At 27.6% G+C, this 23,816-nt stretch overlaps 1 protein-coding gene across 1 annotated transcript; it reads right to left on the minus strand.

The window, feature by feature from the left end:
* Positions 1–1,781: 1,781 nt before the first annotated feature.
* LOC145830762 (uncharacterized) lies at positions 1,782–7,044 on the minus strand. Its single transcript, XM_082938290.1, has 4 exons — positions 6,934–7,044; positions 6,290–6,379; positions 6,099–6,205; positions 1,782–2,517 (listed from the first exon to the last, which is right to left on the minus strand). The coding sequence occupies exons 1-4, from the start codon at positions 6,995–6,997 to the stop codon at positions 2,323–2,325; spliced, it is 456 nt and encodes a 151-aa protein (XP_082794416.1). The 5' UTR covers positions 6,998–7,044; the 3' UTR covers positions 1,782–2,322.
* Between the last annotated feature and the right edge of the window lie 16,772 nt (positions 7,045–23,816).

Genomic DNA, 23,816 nt, shown 5'->3' on the forward strand with positions numbered 1-23,816 from the left:
CTCTAAGTTTCTAAGTTAAGGCTATTTACTTTATTTAAATATGTGACTGTTTCAATAATACTAATTTTCATTTAATATAAATCTAAATTGTTTTTCTGTAAGAGTGAACTAGAAGTTTATATTAAACTTCTTTTTTTTTTTCAGAACTTAAATTTTACATTTAAAAATAATTTAATTAAACATTTTATTAATTTTATGATAACAATAATCAGTTATAGTTAAGTTTATGTATGCAGATTAAAATAAAAAATCGAATTTCTTAGACTTTAGTGATTTAAGGTTCTTATCTTTTTTTTCTTTAAATATTTCATTCATGACAAGTTTTGTTCTTTTATTGTCCAGTTTTAATAGAAGTGATCTGTTAAATTTAAAAAATCATGTGGGTACATAAACTCAAGTTTAATCCTTTGCAGTAGCTTAGCTTTGTTTTTATTTTATGTTTACAATAGCTTGTAGATGATACTTAAGCATGTCCTGTTTTAGGGAATTTTAAATTTAGTTTACTTACCGCAAGATATTGATTTTGCGGTAATTCTTGAAGAAATTTTGCTTTTTTGAGTTCATTTGCGGCAGTCAGCTAAGAGTTTGCGGCAGTGAAGTGGGCAAAATGGTCGTTTTCAAAATTGAAGTTTTTAAAGAGATTTCGTTCTAAAAAATAACGAAAACGCTACAGATATTTTTTTTTCTTACAAAATTTCAAGGTGGTGCAGTTGCGGCAGTGCAACACCCCACGCGACGCCCCTGGTCGAAAGTATCATATATTTGAATTTTGATTAGTCTATAAATCTATTAATGGTATTATAAGTCCCAAAGTAAATTTTAGGTTAAAACTTATAAAATATAATGTACGTAAGTGATAAGCACTGGAATATATATCGAGCTACAATAGACAAACCTGCTTATAAGTTGTATATAGATTAAAAAAATAGTGACAATTACAGCAAATCAAGTTTTCAAAATAAATTTGTATACTTTTCTAAATGTTAACTTAAACATATAAAATAAATTTTCAGATAATAGATAAATTATTATAATTTTAAAGCCCTTCTTATATGAGCTACTTACTTCATAAATATTTTTTTTTTCTTTTTACAGAGTTGTTAAATGTCCTCAACTTATAACTTTATAAAATTTAAATAAAAAACTCTTCACCACACTAGTAAAATGTCTTAGTTGTATAGTTTATCATAAATTTAAAGAGTTTTAAGTTTAACCTGATTATAAAGTTAAAATGTACTTTTTACAGGCCGTTTCACAACAAAACTATTTTACATTCGCCATACTTAAGATCTTTTTAAATGAAACATTGTTGTTTAGATACTATTATGTTCACTAAAATTTTCTACAAAAGATATAAATTTGCTTTAATACGTACAGAGTTTCAACGTCGAAAGTTTTTGAAGTTATTTTCTGTAATTTAAATAGTTTTATATTTCTAAAATACACATTAAACGATTAGTTTGTTTACTTTAGTGAAATTAAAGTTTAAAAGGAATTAATTAACGGAAGAAATTGTTTGTCAAAGCTTGTCTCTAACGTATAATACTAGAAAAGTTTTATGACTTTTGTTGAGAGAATAATTTAGGTTGACTTTCAGTGTACTAAAATATTGGTTTCAAAATTACTAATACGTAAAATATATATATAGATAAAAATAAACATTGCAAATTAATTAATATTAAGTATTTTTAAGTTAAATTCTCTTTTATAACTTTTAAACAAATTAGTTTCTCAGAGTAGTTATTTAGTATTAAATTTAAGCTATGAAAAAAAAATCAGACATATATGTGTTTATTTTATATACAACCAAGATTATAATATTTTCTGGTTAAACAAAGAAAAGACTATGGGTTTAAAAATTTTATTCATGCACAAGGAATACAACAAACATGATGTAATATGTTTACATTGATATAAAATATGCAAATTTAAACAGTATAGATAAGCAAAACATTTACGTTTGAGTTCAAATATTTGTCAATACAGTATTTATTTAAATAAAAAAATTATAACTCAGCATTATCTAGTTTAAACCATTTAACGAAAAAAAAAATTATGATAGCAAAAAATAGAGCTCATATCTAATTCTAAAACATAAAATTTTAATTTAACATTTTAAATGGTATTTTTTACTTTGAATAAAATTAAGATTTTAATCTTCGAACAAAACTAAAAAGACGTATATTAAACGTTCTATATATCAGCAAAGTTTACAAAACCACTTTTTCTAAACAATAAAAAATGTTGAGTATATAAAAAAATATATGTAGTAGTAAAAGTAACCCTATAAATTTTATCGGCTACTTATAACAATATTTTCCATTAAAAGTGGCAAATCGTGACGGGGACGTTGCAATGGTGAAGCACATAGTCCGACACGGACCCCAGAAGTTTTCTTTTTATCGCGCCCAACCCCCTGCTGCCCATAATAACCATGTTGAAGCCTCCCTGTTCCACTTCACTGACTATTGCCGTCCCTGCTGCTTCCAATGTTGACTTAAAATCAAACTTGACATTCTGTAAATTAAATTTTCTTGTATAGCATATAAAAAAATAAACAAGACTGCAAAAAGACGTATTTTTGGTCACAAGAAAAGAACAATGTTCGAAAAATTTTAAACATGCTATAATTTTAGTTTTTTTTTTTTTTAAATTCTATTGATACATATTTTGCAATTAAACACTATAAACAATCAAAATTACTTTAAAGTTAATTTTATAATACACATGCCAGATTGTAATTTTAAACTAGCGTTTTTTAAACTAAACGATCACTAAAAGTAAATAGAAAAAAAATTGTGTTTTTTTTATGGTAAAACAGTTGTTTTTATAATATAGTAAGAACAATCTATAACCTTTTTTCTGAAACATTTAATGTTGTATTACAATATAAGAAATTAAAGAAGGTTGAAATTTTAAAGTTGTCGAAAACTAAGTTAGTTTGATTTGAAAACCAAAAATTAGAATTTGGGTTTTTCAGCCAACAATAACTTAAACAAGAATATAAAAGTTAAAACAAAACTACTTGTAAAATGCATTGATCATAAACTATCTATCATTTAGCTAGCCTCTAAATCAGGATTTTCCAAACTTTTTTTTCAAAATGTCCCCGTTGAAGAAATCAAAAAGGCTTTTGCACAAGACTCACTACCATTTAAAACATCTAAGACTTTTTTTTGCTCTTCATCTGAAACTCAAGAATATCTAGTGTAAGTTTCAAAATTACTAAAAAATACACTTAAGACCTTTTATTTTGCTCTTCACCTGCAAACTCTAAAATATCTAGTATAAGAAATTTAAAAATTACTAATAAATACACCTAAGACTTTTTTTTGCTCTTTTTCTGCAACTCAAGAATATCTAGTGTAAATTTCAAAATATTAAAATTGCCCTCCCCCCCCTCTTCGCCCGTTTACTAACTATTTCCCCCCAACTTACTAAAATCACCCCTAGGGGTGCGGTACCGCCCATTTTGGGAAACCCTGCTTTAAATAAAAAAAATAGAGCAATTAAAAGCGTCAAATGCAATTTGAATTCAAGGAAAAACTATTAAATTTAAAGTAAGTACATATTAATAATAATTTTATTTACAAAAATACAACGACGTTTCACCCAAAACTAGGATCTTTCAATTTAATTGATAAAGACCTGAAGATCCTAATTTTGGGTGAAACGTCGTTGTCTTTTTGTACATAAAACTATTATTAGTATTATCTACAAACAATTTTTTGTCGATACCTTTTGTGTTAAAAGAACTCTTTCCACATATACGTAAGTACATATTAGTATATTTTAAATGTTTCTTTATACAATTTAAAAAAAATTGGTCGATCGATTAAAAAAATAGACATTAAAAAATCTTTATTAATTAAATTGTTTGCAAAATGATAATTTTCTATTAATAAGTCACTTTTTTATTTTTCATAAATGTATCCGCTGTGCATTTAAAAAATTGCTATTTAACGTGATTTTAGACTTTTTGAGTAAACTTATAAAAACAGTGAATAAAAAAGGCTAAAATGAATGTTTACATAAGGAGGTTTTTAAAGTAACTTTGTTGTAAAACAAAAACATTCTTATTTTAATTATCCTCAGGTTATCAGCTGTATTTAAAACAACTTCGTTTAGTCAATCTAATTTTTGAAATTAAAACTTAGTTTACTACACATTAAAGTGTAATTAAGACAGTTTTATAGATATCTTTTAATATTGTAAAAAGGTGTTAATGTTGAACTTTTTATCTATTTTTTTTTAAATAGATTTGAAACAAAACCATAATTCAATGATACAATTGTTTAAAACAATAGGTACTAAGACTTATAATTAATTTCGTATGTATAGTTTTATCTAAACTTTGATTACTTAAACATTATACTTAAGATATTAGATAAAAAACATTAACCTCTTCGCAGATGACACAAAATTTTTTAGCCAATCGAACACAACTTTACAGAATTCCTTAGATAAAATCTATATTTGGCTAAAGGAAAGAAATTTAAACTTAAACCCTAGTAACTGTCAAGTCCTAAATGTTCAAAAAAACACTACTTTATCTCTTTTGACTTTAAAATAAACAATACAAACTTATATGCAACTAAAGTCTTTAAAGATCTTGGAGTTTTTGTTGCTGAAAATTTTAAATGGAACCACTATATTAATTACCTCTACCGAATTGCATCAAATACATCTTTACTAGTTTTTAAGAGCTTTATGTCTACAGATGAAGACATCTTTTAAAAGTTGTTTCTCGTGTACATTCGTCCTAAGTTGGAATATAACACACCAATCTGGTCTCTATACTTAAAAAAAATCAAACATATAGAATATGTTCAAAGAAAATTTATCAAATTAACCGCTGCAACATTTCTTATGGGTCATCATTCTGCACGTCGTAAGATAAAAATTATTACCCTACGATACCTATCTGTGCTTATAATGTTTTACTTGTAACTGATTTGACCAAAGATCTGCAGAATTTTTTAAGTTAGATTTTGTCAGGTTGTTAAGATTTTTTCCTGATTAATAACCTTAAGAAATGAATTCTAACAAGTTTATCAAAAATTAAAAAAATATCTATCTCGGTTTTAGTATTGCGTAAAGTCATTAATGAACACTGAGATTAATTATTATATTACATTAGTTAAGCTTCAGCAACTTATACTTGCTTATCTACAAGAGCAAATTAAAGTAACTATAAACTTAAAGCCAGTTGTTTGTTGTAACTATTACTTAGTACTGTGCTGTACGGCAGCAAAACATTGACCCTATAAAATTTGCTGGGTAAAAAGTTAGTACTTAAAAAAATGATTCTTCATTGCTTATATTAATTTAGAACAAAGGCCCTATAAACACAAACAACAAATGAAAAGTTCAGTACGTCTTGACTACAAAAAAAAAGGTATACTTTAATATTATTTTTTAATAATTTGTTGTTTAGTTTTTTTAACACTGTATACATATTATAAATGTGTATATACACATTTTTTATAACTTTTTATATAAATTTTGAATTTTGAAAACCTTACTTCGTAGCTTTCCTTACTAGTTTCAGCTGTATGTTTTTTTGTTTCATACGTTTTTGAAAATTTTTTTATTAGTTTTAGATTTGTTATACAATATATTTTTCTAAAGTACAAAGTTTTTATTATCTTAAAAGACTTATAAAATAAATTTGAAATAGTTTTCGTTTTATTTATATATTTTTTATGAAAAGTAAGGCAACTTAAGTTACTCTTAAAACTATGAACAGGTTAGTTTCTAATTTTCATACATAATTCTTAACTGATTTATTGATAATTTTTAAGCTTTAAAGTAATATTAAAAAATAATTTAAAAAAGTAAAATCAAAGTACAAACAGGTAATAAAGAATAAAATACTTATACTTATTGTGGAAATAAAATGAAGCTAAAATAGTTAATGATTGAAAATTATAGTTAGCTGATAGTTTTTTAACTTAGACTGGTCTTTTTAAAACAACAATATAATTTTTTTTTTTAAATTAATGAACTTTGTTATATAATCCTCTCAAATAGTATTACAGCTTTAAGGTTTAATAGCACATTTAAAGTAAGTTTTATTTGTAAACAACTAGACTTACACTAGTATCCTTAGCAACTTTAATGAACTTGAACTTTAAGTTTTCCAGTGACTTGTTGTGATTGTCTATTATTTCTTTTATTTCTTCCGTTGGAAAGCTTCCTAGATCTACGTTTTGTTTTTTAAATTTAACTTTTTGCACTAATTAAGAACGTATAGGCCAATTCAAAACAAGTTTAAAGGAAAACCAACGTTTGAATGAAATCGAAGGAAGTCTCGGAGATTCTGCCAAGTGCGCAATCGTGACCTCATTTCCGTCTCTGTGCAGATTTTCAAAATACCCTGAATGTTTGAAAATATAGGTACGATTGAAAGCTTAAACAAAGAACACACAGAATACTGTTTAGCTAGTTATAACAACTACAAAAGGTGTTACGATAAACTTGATAAAACTAAAAACTATTTTAGTCATAACTAATAAAAAAACTTTTGTAGTATGTTTTAAAATGTTTGTTGTCGTATTATTTAAAATAAAGGATTTGTTTATAAACTGTTTTCAATTTTGTTATTATTAAAAGCTTAAAAAGTTTTCTTAAGAATAGTTATATTTTATTGAAAATGCCTATATTTTTATTCAAAGTTTTACATTTGCAAGTTAGGCTCTAATAAATCTGGTAAAAATTAAATACTGATCAATATAAAGTTTTTACTTATTACTAAGTAAAGTATAAAACAATTTCTATTTTACATTTAGAAAAAAATGTTACTAGTTATTAAAAAAAATATAATGTATTAAAATAGATTTAGTTGTTAAAATTTTTTTAATTCAAATTTAAAACTAGTAACATTTTTATTGTATTGATATAAACAAAAGCTACAATTGTTCAAATGCTTACATTTGCAAGTCTTTTCAGCTATTTCACTTGAATCAACAGCAACTAAAACTTTAAAAGCTGACATTATACAATGGCTGTGCAATATTTTTTTTATTAACTTTATATAGTAACCTAACTAAAAAAATTATACATAAAAAAGAACTAAATATACAGCTTAATTTTTAAACAAATCCAACTATATTTAGTTTGAGAAAAAAAGCTCTGTCATCCAATTCAACTTTTCAGTTTAAACACATGTAAGTTAAAAAATTGTGTGTTTGACGTGCACCTGACGTAACTTTGTTATGTTATTGCAATTTCCGATTTACAACTAAGCTTAAAATATTAAAATGATTAGTTCTAAAAAAATAGTTTTCGTAAAACCTTTTGTAAAAACATAAACACACATTATACATATTATTGCAAATATATTTTAGGGAAGTCTACGGTCAATTGACCATGCATAGAAATATTTTGGTATAGAAAGATTTTTTTGGTATTTTACATTACACAACAAAAAAAAAGATTTATGTTTCTTAAGGGTTTTAAGTGAAAAATGTGCTTTTTAAATAAGTTTTCGTTTAACTTTAAACTATACTAATGACTTACTTTTTTTTTTTATTATTAAAGCTCGTATATATAATTAAGTCAATAATGAAACTATTTTTTTGATTAAAGAAAAAAAATACGTATCATAATAATTACCATATGTTTTCGATGTGTACAAGATAACGGAAAATCTGAGTTACAAATAAAAACTTTAAACTAAAACTGCTAAACTTATAAGTGTTAGGTGCTTAATAGCCTTTGTAACTTAAAATTTCATTAAAAAATGCTAATCAGAAAAGTTATCCAGCCTGCAATAGCTTTGAAATTACTCTGAGGGTGAAAAAACAAAGTTTGCAGTAAGATATGCAGGCTAGAAACAAGTATTAGCTACATATTGATTTCTTCGATCTGGGTTACTTGTTCTAACTTTAAAGTAAAACATTTACTTCAGCAGGAAAAGAGATGTAACAACTTTAATGTTGTCGTAAAAAATACTGAAGCTAAAACAAAGCAAAATACATGATTTCAAACAAGTGTGATTAGCACTTGCTATCTGATAGAGAACTGTAAAGTTACATTTATTTGGTTTAGTTTACAAAGCTTATGACTGACAAAACTCATTTTATCAAGCTAATAAGTCTCAATAAACATAACGGTATAATGTTTTATTCCAGTAAATAAATAATTGAACTAAATATTTAATGCACGCATATGTATTTTATAAGTTTATGAACTACGTACGTTTCTACGTATCCTACGTGCGTTTCATATCCAATCTACTTGATTATATACACCTGAGTTTTTTAGAGCAACTATTTACAGAATTTGACAAATATGTATCAAATAACTATAAGCTACTTGATGACAAAAACTTTTTATGAGAAATTTTAGAATCTCTTTGTTTAAAGCATTATATTAAAGACTTTAGAACCTTTAGTTTGATGTTTTGAAAATAAACATTAATTAGTTGAGTTTGTAAGTTTTTTCTAAGCTTTAATAGGTACTCTTTGGATAATAAAAAAAGCAAATTTTTATTTCAATCAATAATTGTTTTATAGTTTGTGCTGAAACTAAAGTTTTTAAATAAGTTTCAAAACAAAACAGAAAGAAGTAAAAGCATGACATTTTAGTTTAATAAACATTAAAATAACACTTTAATCTTTAATTTGGCTAAGTACAAGTATCTTATTTGGAAGTTAGTTAGAATACTAAGCCGTGTTCATTTTATAGTGCACTAAAAGCATTTAAATAATAAAAAAAAGAAAAAAATAACTGTTTAATTTTTGTTTCAAAGCTAGTTAAATAACTAACACTTTTAACTTCTTGGAAAGCTATAGATTAGGGGTGGGCAACGTACGGCCCGCGGGCCGGATCCGGCCCGCAGAGTGAAAATGACCGGCCCCCCGACCGTTTTTTAAACATTAATGGGATCCGGCCCGCAAGCAAAGTGACAGGCCCACTAAGGGTCAATATACAAAGTTTTAATAAAACTTTGCATTATATTTTTACAAATAAAAACTTTCAGAATTTGAATTTAAAATATTCTAAAAAATGACTTTGTAAATTAACGTGTATTAATAAATATACCATTTTTTCCTAATGTTTTGTGTTGTTCTAACTTAGTTGGAATATCGCTTTGTCAAATTACCCAAAGTAAAGTGTTTTTTTAAGTACGATATTTTACATACGTATCTTTGTCAATCAAATGTCAATTATATTTATAGACACTATTTTAACACCTGACATGTCTCAATATATATCTTAAGTTGTCAGACTTGAGAAAAGTTTGTGAATTTTAAGGATTTAAAAAATATGAATATACTGTATCAATACAACTAGATTCCGGCCGGATCCGAAACTTATATTTTAACTAGAATCCGACCGGAATTGGATCTCGATTTAAATATAGTATACAGTAGGATTCGGATTTAAAAAGTCATTATTCGACTGGATCCGGTAAATAACTAATTCAAAACGCTCCGGCCCGCAAAAGACTAAATATTTCCGGATCCGGCCCGTTGATTGAGAAACGTTGCCCACCCCTACTATAGATTATGTAATTAAAAAGTATCGAAATAAAATGATCGTATTAAAGTTCATCAGTATACTAATACCTTATCATAAACTATTCCTTAAAAATGTTTTTATAACATTAAGTTTATAATTTGACTAAAATAGCTAACCAAATTTTGTGTTTCACTAAGTAAAAAACATTTTGTTCCATTTGCGAATGTTTAAAAAGTTTTTGTTTAAGTATACAAAAATTTAAAATCAATAAAACTCTTAGTGGTTGTAATCATGTGTGTTTGACATTTTTTATTAAAATATAGTGGTAACAGAGGTGTATACATATATAAATTTTAAAATAAACCAACTTAATTTACGAATCACAATATATTTGTTTGTGCTAAAGAAACTTTAACCACAGTTATAAAAACAAAGTTAGTACAAATTTTAAGTTTATCATAAAAAAATACTTTTATTTCAAGTGCTTATTTAAGTTTTAATTAATGAAACTATTTTATAAGTTGCTAGATATTGCAACGTTTAATTATTCTTTAAAAACAGTTTAGTCACCCCACCTATAGTTTTTCACTGGATCTTTTTTCCTTCAAGTGCAGACTAGATTAAAAAATTTACCTCTGCTGCAAACACGCGTAAAACTAGGTACCAATAGTTATGTTTTGATTTAAATAAGTATGTGTACAAGTTTTACTGTTTTATAAAAAGGTAATTTTCTTTAAAAACAAAAAGAGAGTAACATTAGTGTTAGCTTATTCTTAAATTTTTACCTTATGGTCGAAACTAAGTAATTTAATGTAATAGATAACTACTACTATTCTGTTTTTACTTCAAACAGTTTCTGAAACTTTTCTTTTTTTTCAACTGCTGTTTTACACAAATATTATAATATAAAGTTAACTATTTAGGTTGAGCTTTAATACTAATCTTTCTGTTTGAATTATGAGTTTTCAACTTAAAAAACTTTAAAAACACCTTTTGCACACATTGTTTCAATTAAAGTCGTTTAATGGAGCTATATTTAATAAATCTCTTACCAGTAGACACAATTTTAAAATACTTTTTAGGTAGGTTTATTATAGTATAGCAACCATTAAAAACGTAAGTTTAAAAAAAAAGGTATTATTTTATACTTTTATCTTTATTTTTTTTGTAAAAATGCTACAGTCCGGTAAATAAAAAAAAAAAAATTTCATAGAATTCCATCCAACTGTGTCATTCGTAGTTAAAAGAAACGTCGTTAGTTTTAAGAATTGGGTACTCTTCATAACTGTTGCTATTATTTTTTTTAAAATGACCAAAGTAACAATTTTTATAAGTTTGGCTTTGTACAAAGAATTAATGTACTTTAAATACTTTATCCACTGCTATAAAAATATGAGTCTAAAACATTTTAAAATCAGTCAAACATAGTCTCAAACACAAGCTGGTTTTTTTGTCGGAAAATAAGCAAAGTTTGTTTAGAGATTTTATAACAAAAATTACTTTAAAATTTATATATATGAAAGTATCTTTTTACTTGTTGCATTTTTAAAATGATACTAATTGCATACCAATTTTTCTAACCAAAAACAAAACTAAACGTTTTACAATTGTTTTATAAGATTTATATATTAATATATAAAAGAAAATTTTCACACAAACAAATATCAAACAAAGAAATAAAAATTTTAGGAAATTTGTTGTTGTATGTTTACATAAACTTAAAATTTTCATAATCCTTTTAGGTCACAATTAATCGTAGTCTAAAATTCTAATGCGTCAAATATGTAATTTATGAAACAACCTCGATTATTTATAACGTAATTTGTTTTCGTACTGACTATATAAAGCTAATTGTTTAATATACGTAAGAATTATTATTATCACTGTTTATTTACAAAAATATTTACTATTACTACAATTTTTTTATTTTTTGAAAGATTTTTTGACTTTTATCAAATTTTTGATTTTACTTTTTTTTTACAATAAACTATTTATACTTAAACTTTAGAAGAAGATTGTAAGTAAGTGTTTTAGAGCTAATAGAATAAATAAAAAGTTTTTATTAACATTAAGTTTGTAATTACTGCCCGTAATACAAATTTGAATAAAAAATAAAATTAAAATTGCATATTAGAGTCAGAGATTAACTTAAGATACGAGCTTAAAATGGTCATTTCGTGTCATTAAACATACTTACATGTGTAAGCCTCAAAGGATTTACCTAAGTGTTTGATTTATCATTTATTTACATGCTTAATTATTTTTGGTAAAACAATTTTACATGTTTAGGTTTCAACAAACGGAAAAATTAACGTCTTTAACTTTTTTTTTGTTTATAATACAAATAAACAACACTTGAGTGAGAACTTTTAAAACTTAAAAGTGTTTGCTTAAAGGACTTTTTATGCTTTTTGTAAACATACGGTGAAATTTTCTCAGCAATTTTATTACTAGTATTAAATGAAAAAAATAAAATTTTGTTGCATTAAAAAATTCATTATCTATAAATTTATACTTTATTGCGTTCGTCGAAACTAACTTTTTAGTTTCTAAAAAGCAATTAGAAGTGTACAAAATACTTTTAATCAACTCTATGATAATTATAGTAATTTTTTGAATTAAAATTTAAAAAAAGATAATGCGAACATTTAAGATAAAGCAGTTGTTTAAGAACTTCAAACAGAAGTTCAGGCTTTAGATTTAAAGGTTAACCATGCAGTTTTACTCATAAATTAAAAGCTAAACAACACTTAGTTGTCGCTAACACTAAGTTTAAATTTAGAATATTTAGTTCTTCACACTTCAATCTGTTTATATGTTTAAAGATAATGGTTGCTTTTAGAAAAGAAGCTTTCGTTGGTTTAGCATTACACTTTCATTGAGATTTTATTTAAAAATTTTTAGTTTTAACCTTAATTTGCTTTGATAGCAAATTAATTGCATTAACATAAAAATTAATAGTTTAATAAATGTTCCTCCTAAATTATTTAAACTGACTTTTTAATCCAATACTTTAAAAATATAGATATTTTAAGAAATAGTACTTTTTACGAGAAAAGTAAATAGTTTTTACTCAATTTTTAATAAAAAAATGTGAAACATATCTTGAATATTTTCATAAGTTCTTATTTTTCATTTGTATAATATTAAGACACAAACAAAATATATACTAGTAATTAAAGGATTTTAAAACACCATAAAAAATTGTATGTATAAAAGCTACAGCTACCAAAATATTTTTTAGAAACTATTTTTATCTAAAACTATTGCCGATTGTAATATCAATAATGCTACAATTTAAGTTAAATATAAACAATAAAAAACATTTCATAACTACATAATCAAAAAAAAAGTTCAATCCTAGCTGCTATTTCAAGAATTTAAAACACATAATCGCATCTCAGCAAAGGTCACAACAACTTAATATTTTGGGATAATTCGCAGCTATCAAAACTTCAAACACGGCGCTGTTGCATGTACACTGTTGAACAAAAATTATTGTTTACTCTTCTTATTTGCGACTTGTTTAGCATTTAACCTGACACGGCTGTGACATGGCCGGCCGAAATTAATTTCCAAACGAAAACAAGAAAACGAATTATTGTTGTTTGTGTAATGGGCAACAATAACGCTCTCAATGAGCGCTAAGTAGGTTTGTTTTGAATTGAGATGATGCAAACACGCAATTTCACAAGATGAAGCCCATCAAAACACCTTCCATGCGATTTCACGCCGTGTAAGAGCAACAGCCGTGCGCTTTGAAGTGTTGTTTAGCTAAAAGTCAAAACAAAATTAGCAGGCTGTTGGTTTGACGAGCGCGAAAAGTGGAAAGGTGCAAAACTTTTGGCCTCTTTTCTGCGATTAGCCAGCGACAATCTTTTTTTTTGTAACATTCGAAAAAGCTGCACACAAAGTTTCGATGGTCGCGAGAGCTCGAGCTGTTTGCAAGGATACTTTAGGTCTTCTCTTTGGTAGTCTTTGTTAATCTGGTACATTTTTGTATATGTTACTATTTACAATCTTTAAAGCCTTTTAGAAATAATTGAACACTTATATATATTAAAAAAAAACATTACCTGTTTCGTAAAATGCATAAAGGATATACTCGATGGTAAATGTCTTTTTAGACAAAAAAATAATGTATTAAAAAAATTAAAGATTTTTTAATAAATCTAATAAATTAACTGTAGGTTAATTAAAACAAAAAAACATTTACAGTTTATGACAAATGAAAAACATTTAAGTAAAGTTATCGTTGTATTCTTTAAAAAATATTGAACAGTTTTCAATTAAAAAAAAACTCTACTTAAGATATATGTTTTAAGTTTTTATTATATTCCAAAAATTCTAACTATTTACTACTTAGGTATCTAGAAAATTAGGTATTTAATAATTAAAAGTTTAACTTAGAAAATCTTATAAAAGTGTTGTCTTCAACTAAGCATAGGTTATTGCTAATGAGTTTTTGAATTTTGATAACATTTTAAATTGGTTTTGGTGTGTGTATCTATACCTTGTTTTATTCTTTGTCTCTGTATTTTGAATAAAATTATTTGTATGTGCATTGAGTAATACACCTACTAAATAAAGTAAGTTAAAAAAAAATTCAAAAAAAGATTTTCTATTTGCTTATTTTAAAATTATTTCTATACAATACTTTTGTTTACACTGTTAATAAAAAACTACATACACTAGAGTTGCTATTAATTGTTTAATTGTATAAACTTAGACTAGCCATAATACAGTTATACTTAACAAAATTATTTCTACGTATTTCAAACATTTTTTTACAATACGAAATAAAAAGTAGATGATGATATTACTACCTTAATTTTTTGTATAAATAATGTATATATTTAGTACAGTTCTTTGTGCGAAACTAATTATTAAGTCATATAAGAGTTTACATCCTAAATTAACTAGAAACTATTGTGTTACGGTATCAATTTTTCACGCCTTTTAAAGTTTGGAAATCTTATGATTTGACAATAAATTTAGCATTTGTAAGGCATAATTATTAAAAGTGTGCTAATATCAAGTTTTACAGTTTTGTTTACTAAATCATGTTGAAATTTACAAAAATAGTCTTATATACAATTTAAACACTTTTTTATTTGTATTTTTAAGAAATTTTGAGAAAATATTTAAATAAATTCCATAATACTCATTTTATATTTTAATAAGTACATTTTTAAGAAAAAAAGATGTTAAGAAGTTTTCTATAAACATTAAGTTGTTTGTAAGGAAAGAGTATAAGTAATTTAAGAAATTATACAAGTTTTCAAAAATTTGTTGACAATAGTCAAAAATATTTTAAGCTTTTTAAACTTAAACTTTTAATAATTTTGTGATCTCTATTTATTTTTTCTTATTACTACATTTTATTCTTCTTAAAATGCTATTAGTTTAGTTTTATTTTTATATTCAAGTATCTACAAAAACTTTGAGTATTCTTTAAATATTTCTACTTTTATAACTTTTTAACAACGTATGTTAAGTTATGAACGATGTTTTGTATACTTATTTTAAACTTTCAATACGATTAAATAATTAAATTTATAAATAAATACACATATATATATATTTATTTATATAACATGTTAACAATTTATATATATACATATATACATACATGTTTAAAGTTATCAAAATAATTTATTTTTATATTACAGTACACTATTGTAAGGTTAGCGAATCTGACTAAATAGGAAAAATCTAAAGCGGTTTTAAATTTAAAATAAGTAAAGGTTTAACCTAAACTTTTATTTTTATTTAGAATCTTTCACATATTTAAAGATCAAAAAAAATGTTTACATCTAAAACAAACACTCAACCATTTTCAATAACGATAACAGTTGCCGTGGGCCGATTTGTCACATTCTAATTAAATTCGAAATTGATTCTTCAGCTCTTACAACAACAAGTGATAATCTCCCTGCACCTGACACTGCTTTGTATTGATGTTTGTAAATGCGCCTGTGTTCGCAACAAGCAGTTCAAGTTGCAAGTTCTGCAAGCTAGACAGTAATTATTTTTAATGAAAAACAAATCTGAAAAACACGGCCAGACGTTTTGTTACTAATTTGCCCACCCGAGTTATCTTTTCAACGGTTTAACTTTTACATGCCGTTTTGAGTAAACACGTTAATAAGTTGTGTCTAGTTGTAAGGGTGATTAGCTCAAATCATAGCGCTTTTAGAATGTTTAGAAAAGGTGCGTGACACCATGTCTGCGTGTGCCAGAATAAGCTGCCGAAAGACAAACAAGTTTCAGTTTCAGGGATTTGCGTTCGAGTTGGGTTTCTTTCTGTGTGAGCGTCTCAGCTGTACGTTGTTTGTGTGCGCAACAGGCTAAGTAGCATGTATACAAACCAACACATGAGATCGCTGGAACACCCCGCCATCTCAGTATGTGCGCTTGTTTTCTAAACAAAGCCCTCAGATGCTCACATGGCAGCGCGCTCTCTCCTATTTTTCTCAGGTGTCTCAACTCCCCACACACGAAGTTCTGACCGGCCGATAAATTCACATCAAAACGCGTTCATAAAGCGATACACAATAACATGATGAAACATAAATTTTAATATTTACCTATCGCATGAAAACGGACCACCGGCGGAGACGGCGGCCACTTAGTAACCAGTAGCGACGTGCGAGTGCGACTTCGCAGCGGCATTACCAGTCTAATAAACAAAAGGAGAGCGTAAACAAAACCCGCTCGCTTTTATCGCAGTGGGGTCGCAGCGCACAAAAAAGACCACCCAAGCGCAAAGTTTGTCACTGAAATTGAATTTAAGCGACTCGCCAGCGTTTTAATTTGTTTCGAAGTTGCCACTACGACAAGCCCGAGGATAAAACATTGCAGGTTTTTGATGTGATGTATTGTGTTTAACGCTTTTTTTTCAAGGATGGTGATGAGTTAAAGTGTTTCACAATAATTGCTTACACTCAAAGTTTATGAAGTGTTTGCTGGATTTTACGCTGATAAATTACATTAAAACTTCATGTTTTGGAACTGCTTAAAAAATGAAACAGTAATGTTTTGATTAGTATTAAAAATTTATTACAATAGCTACATTGAACTTTGTTTGTTTAGCAAATTAAAACATTGTCAACGTTTTATATTAATAAGCAAGTAGTATTACAAATAAAAAACAATCAAGAGTGTTGTAAACAATAAGTGTTTAAAAGTGATAAAAACTGTTATTTCTTAAATAATTCATTGAACTTTGTTCCCAACAAAGTTTGATATGTTTGTTATTGAATTTACTATAGCTTCAAAAAACGCTTTATTAGCACTTATAATGGTATTTTTAAAGTTTTTCGACAAAAACGATTACTAATCACAAAATTCAAACCTAAATAAACTTGACACAAACTTAGACGCTTTTTTGTTTACAAAAACTGCGAACTTTAACTTTGTACGCGCAGGCATGTTAAACTGATCTGCGACTAATCTATTGTTTTGCAAAAATATGTGACCTACCTTTGTGAGAACGGTGGCTAAAAGTTATTAAAACAAGCGTAGCAAACAAAACTAGCAAAATGTTATTTTCGCCGCGAATTACACGCAAGCCTATAAATAAGCTGCATAACACCAGAGCGCAATAAATCGTGCGCCTCGGTTTAGCGCCTTGTTTGCTTACGTTTGCATGGATGAGCCGGATTACCAGCCATCAGGCCCGACGTTGCAAGGTGGTCAGCATCCTGGGTGGCTGCTCGGCCCAGGTGGCGGCGCAGGGGGATTATCTGGTAATTCCCTGACTTGTAAACAAACACGCAAACATCTCGTTTTGAATGCCCACTTTGCTGTCTCTCTCTCGGTGGCGTTTGTGTTGCGTTTTTCAGCGCTGGGTTAAGGGTCGCGTTTCATATCTCTGTTAGCGCTGCGCAGATTTTAATCGTATTTTTTGGCAGCTCGACAAAGCGTAAGCGTGTTGCCGGCTAAACAAGCCGTACAAAAGCGCCACTTGCCCTGTTTCAACGAGAAAGAGGATTAAAATAGAAGCTACCGTGTAATTACGAAAGACAGACGTTTATTAAAATCCGTCAAGTTGTCGTCTGCCTTTTAATGAGGAAACTCATTTGAATAGAAAATTTGTTTCTTAAGCTTTTAAGCAACTTACTCAATACTAGGTGTTTGTGATTCTTGAGGTTTCGCAAAACTTTATCTGCTTGTAGGTATTTTTAATGCAAAGAGTATGCGAAGTTAGTTGTTTTCATACTAATTAAATTTAAATCGAAAAAGTCGAACTGTATGATAATATTGATCAAATATTTCAAAAAAAAAAACTAAACTGCCATTTGATTGAGTTTGCTTTCAATTTTCTAATTGTAAAAAGTTTGTTTTAATTTTCTTAAATCTTCAGTTTCACAGTTTATCCTAACTGATGATCACTGGTAGTGTTGCCACTGTGAGACTGTAGTTTTGCAATAAACTTAAATCACTAGTACATCGTTTAAGCGAAGCTCTTTAATTATTATAATTAGGCGAAGTTTTATTAGCTTAGATGAAGTGATGTTGAAATAATATTTCAAAACCATTTAAACTTCGAATAAGTGTTTCATTAATTTTAGTCTCTGTTTTCTTCTGCTAATTTATACTAAAACATTTTTGTATAATAACTGCAATAATTAACTAAACTTCTTCTACCACATTTGTAAGTTATATTTATTTTAGCCTCTCAGTAGTACAAAATGATGCTATCCAAAAATTAACTAAGGACTTAAATATATTTGATATAAACACGCTTAATTGGATATATCACGTTTATTATAAAGTTATTAAAAACTAACTTTTAGTTTTATACAATAATTTTTTCGATATTCAAATATAGTGTTACTGTTATTTTAACTGTATTAAACTTGTTTGGTTGTAATAATTTTTTACTACTACATAAAAAAATTAACAAAGATATTTCAAACTCTGTTTGAATAATCATCATTATTTTTCGTAAAATACTTTTGATCTTAAAAAATTACTCAAGTACGATAATAGAAAATTTTCAATACTTAAAACTTAGTTTTTATAGAAAATATTAGAATTTAATTTTATTTTATTTAAAAATGATACATATAGTAAAAACATACTAAAAAAAAATGAAGCATAATGTCTATATATTTTTTTTATCTTTCGTCTATATTTAGGCTAAAAATACTTCTAAACTAGTTGTTTTATAAAATTAATTTAAATAATTTTATGTTTTTGAAAATCTAACTATTCAAACTAAAATGTTGCTCTTATTTATTATTTATGTACTGAGAGTCGTAAATAAAGTTGTAAAAAAGCAAAGGTATAGTAATTTTTTGTACCTTTAAAAAGAAAACTAAAATAACAAAAAAAATTACAGAAAGTATAAACAGGACAACCAATAAAACCTTGAGTTCAGTTAAGTTAAAATGACTACAAAAATTTTACTTTCCTAAACCGTTTAGTCCAACTTTATCTGCCACTATTGTTTAAATTTTACAAAAAAAAAACCCATCATACTCTTTTCCTCAACTTTGAATAACCTCAAAGAACCTCGAATGCTCTTTCTAATTTTGTTGCGCTCACTGCAGCTACAAGGAAATCTAGCCCGTTGCATTGTCACGCCAAGGAAAGTAGCAAGAAACGTGTGGGCTGCTGCATACATATAGCATATTAATAGAACTTGTCTCGTGACTCCTCTTACTTGTGAGAGGGAAATGGAAAGTCGTGAAAGACATTCCAAAGTACAATGGTGACACTTTTGAGGAAGAGCTCAATTAGCCGGCGCGCGAGACAACGTCTTTTCAATTGCAAAAAGTTCACGCCGGTCTGTTATATTGTTCTGGTTGTGAGATGACACTTTTATTGTGTCTTTATGTTCTTGCATCAGACAACTTTGTCGTGAGCCGTGCAGACTCGAAGTAACGTTTTCTGAAACAAGACGCCCACGCGATGAATTGACAGGTCTTTATGACGTGATAAAAAAATTTTAGACTCGGCTATTGGTAATTATTGTTATTAAGTAGATTAAAAACTTGTAAGTTTTTACATAGTATTCATTATATACTGAGTACATTAGTTTATAAACATTTTGTAAATCAACTTTTGGCAACATTAAAAAACGGTTTTCAACTGTTATTCAACTGTGTATTAAGTTTTACCTGCTTGAGTTTACATAAATTAAGTCCTGTTTTTTGTTTCATAACTTTCCAGTTTACTCACAACTTTAAAAAACTTTTAATTAGTCGACTTTTTAACGGATATTTTTGCTACAATTTGTAGCGTAATAATAAAATGTTTTTTATTAATATTTTTTGTTATCGCTTATAGTTTTAACGTATATGCTTTTTGATACTGTTATAAATATTGCAGGACATCATAAAATACAGTTTAAAATAAACCTTCAATGTTTTATATACTGAAGTAAGTTTTTCAGATAATTTTTAATTTTTCTTTTATTTTGTTACATGAAATTTAAAGACATCTTTTTTAAATACTATTATAAAAACTGTAGTGAATATAGTTTAAAAAACCTTTGAAGTGTTATTAGTGAATGCTATCAAACATCTTAAAGTTTTTGTGTTAATTCAATTTAGTAAAAAAAAAGTGTGACATTATAAAACGTTACATTTTTATTAGAGTTTACTTAAAAGTAGTTTTAATTTATAAATACTGTTATAGTCTGAGGAAATTTTTATTGAAAGATACATTAAAAGAAAATATCCAACTATAGACCTTTTAAAGTTTTCGAAACTCTCTACTAATTTGATACATTGAAATTAGTAAAAAGTTTCAAAAACTTTAAAAGGTTTATAGTTGAATATTTTTCTTTTTGAAAATCTGGTAGCTTTAAACTCAGTTATTTTTAGACAAGCTTGTTTATTTTTGATACTTAAAAAATGACAAAAAAAGAAAGTGTTTAAAAACGAGAGAGAAAAAAGAAGTTATTAGAAAAACGAGAGTGTTTATAAATACAATGCAAGTAAGCTTATATTCATTATTTAGAAATTATAACGTATATATAAACTAAAAACTAATATGTCGTGTCAAATAAACAACATTTTGACTAAAAAGCTTTGTTGAGATTTGAGATTTTTTTTTAACTCCAAACTTTTTGATTTATTTTTTAATATGTTTTTTTAACGAAAGATGCATACTAAATAAAATGTCCTCTAAACGTGTTTTTTAGTTTTTATAAAATATGTTTTTATTGATATGCTTTAAAATGCCTATCTTAGTTTTGTAAAATGAGTTAGAACTATTTTAATCTAACAATTTAAAAACAGGCTTATACTTTAAGTTTTATTTGAACGCCAGTAGCGTCTTTTGATTGCTTACAAGTCTACTCAGAATGATTCCGTTCAATTCGTGAGTTACCTTATATGATTTAATTGTTACTAAATAAGCATTATTCTTAAAAACTGTCTAAAAACTTATGATTTTTTGCAATTTAGTAGGTTAAAAATAATATTAAAAACTACTGGAAAAATTTTCTAAAAACACGGAAATTAAAACTGTTGGAACAATTAACAAATATAAACAATTAGGTAATTAACTCATTGTTGTCAGCCTTTTCAATAAACAACAACAAATACTCCATGCAAAAACTAATAAACAGTATACAACAAACAAACGGCAAACCAACCAACCGTTTTTTCTTGTTTCAGGTACAAGATGTTGCTCCCCGCCAACCACCACCAGCGCATGCAGCACCACCAGTGCCACCAGGAGTACCACCAGCAGATGAAGGAAATGGTCAGGTGGCGGCACATCGAGGACAGGCGCCCCCCGTTCGCCTACGTGTCCTTGATCGTCATGGCGATAGTGTCCACCAAGGAGAAGAGGGAAACCTTGGCCGGAATTTACAAGTTCGTTGCTGTGAAAAATATTTTTAAGATTTAAAACAATCAAATCTCAGTGCTTAACTATACTTTTATTTTACACTTAACAAAACTCATAGTTTAGCCATAAAAATTTGCAAAAGTTATGTAACAATTAAACTGCTAATTTTTCATTTAATAATATAGGTTTATAACGTTACTAGTAAAGTTTAAACTGTTTGTTTTATTAAAAGGTAAGCTGTTTATTTTAATTTTAAAAATGTTTTAGGTTTATTCAGCAACATTTCCCATTCTACCGGAAAAACTGCAAAGCCTGGCAGAACTCTGTGAGGCACAACTTGTCTTCAAATGGCTGCTTTGTAAAAGTACCAAGAACAGAAAGAGACCCACCAGGAAAAGGTAGCAAGTTTTATATTACTATTTTTGATAACAAAACTTTATACAAACATCTAGTTTAGATACGTTTTTGATACGTTATGTTTCACAAGTAGATTAACTATCATTGTGTGTTTAAGTTGTTAAACATATATATTTACTTATATGATCATACAAATTACAGGAAACTACTGGACTCTAAAGGAAAACTCAGAGCAAGTTTTCGCGCTGATCGGGCCGACGCCATCTTGGAGGGAGGTGCAGCAGAGAAGCATGCAGATGGACCTTCATGTGAAGCCTTCAAGTGACAGCAGCATGATTTACCAGCCGCAACAGCAGCAGGTCGTCAAGAACGAGAGCCAGCGATCGAGTGGCCACAAGAGGCCTGCAGCCAGCGACCACTCGATCGACCACATCTTGAACAAGCAGCCCAAGCTCAGCTCGATGGCCAATGGTCAGCCGAGCAGCGGCGGCAGCTGTAGCAGCACGCCTGAGAGCCAATCATCATCCAGAACTAACGAGTTTGCAGCCAATCAGCTGTTGAGGGCACGCATTCACCACAATTTGATGATGAGCAGCTACTGGCAGCAGGTGTGCCTCCAAAGCCTGCCCATGATCGACCCGAGATTCTACTCTGTGGCGCCGCCGGTGGCACAACCTGGCTTTTTGAACCCGGTTTTTCAGCCCAACTTGTTCAATTTCGCGCCCCAGCCGCCGTTGCCGCCTTTCAGCTTCGCCAACTTCGCTGCTCAGCAGGCTCAAAACAACCACGACGCTTAGGCGTTTGGTTTCATCGCTCAACAAAGGTCCCTGGCTGTTGCTGTCTTCTGTTTCCTGTTCCTAGGTTAAATTTCTCGTTTGTCATCGTATAGTAAATTTTCAAAGAAAACATTTTTTATTTGCTGGTGCCTTTTCTGTTCACATTTTGCGCATCAAAATATGTCTGCTATTTTTAGTTCTAATTCTGTACTGTTGTTTTTTTTTTCGTCGTTTCTTTCAATAAACTATTCTACAATACTTGTGACGTGACTATTTAAAAAAGCAATAGTAAAAGATAAACAAAGGTATCATAGATTAAGTATTGCCATAATACCGTTTAAAAATGTAAACGAATTCAGTTTGTTCTTTCTTTTAAATAAAATACCAGTAGCACTATTAAAATGAATAAATCATGTACGTGTTATTAACAACGTTGTCAAATTAGTCTCAAAAATTTAATTTAAGAAAAAATGCGCTTTGTTGCGACAGCACGTTTTTGTTTAGTGAAATACAAAACTAATTTTCTTTTATTTTTGTAACAAGATATCAAAAGCTCAAACCTTTTGTTAAACGTTAAAACAAAACTTCGTAATTAAGCTATGCAATTTTTTAAAAGCTAAATAATTTCAGTTTAAATTGAACTAAAACGAATTTATAATTGTCGGTATGTATAGCTTATTTCAAAGTAACACGACAATTAAAAAAAATTATCATTTAAGAATAATTCAAACATATACTGTTTAGTTGTTAAAAATATGTAAGGTATTAATAACTTTTTTAATTCACTTTAAGGTTAAAAACTATCTATGATGCTTTATTTTAATGATAGTACTACATCATATCAATATTTCTACGTAAAGTAGTAAGGTTGTAATACAAAAACTTTAATAGTCAAAAGAGAGCACAATTTTCATATACTTAATTTTACAAAAGGTTTTGAATTTATTTAAGTTATCTTTGCTAGTGACAAGTGGTTTCAAGAAACTTTGCTTCATTCCTTTTTAAAATTAGAGTTGTTTTTAATGATAAAAGGCTGTTTTTGCTTGTTGATAAAAAAGACATTAAAGCTCATTCAAAAACTTCTGAAACAGGCTCTATTGGAGACTTGTATAAATTTAAAAAAATCCAAAAACGTTACAGCATGCTTACTCCTAAAATCATAACAAACTTATTGTAAAATGAGAGTAGCTTGGTGGTTGTATGTAAGTTATTTATTTTATGTAAAACGTTTGTTGGTGATTTTAAACTAAGTTAAAACATATATAAAACAATTAACTTACTACTAGGAATTTAAAAAAAATTAAACTTTTTTTAAAGTGAGATATGCTTGTAGACTAAAATTATGCTTTTTAGGTAGTTTATTTAGGAAATTTTTAACCAGCATTTGTTTAATGCTATGTCTTG

Source organism: Thalia democratica, chromosome 1 (genome assembly GCF_965202585.1).
Source record: "Thalia democratica chromosome 1, ktThaDemo2.hap1.1, whole genome shotgun sequence".
Classification (NCBI taxonomy): domain Eukaryota; kingdom Metazoa; phylum Chordata; class Thaliacea; order Salpida; family Salpidae; genus Thalia; species Thalia democratica.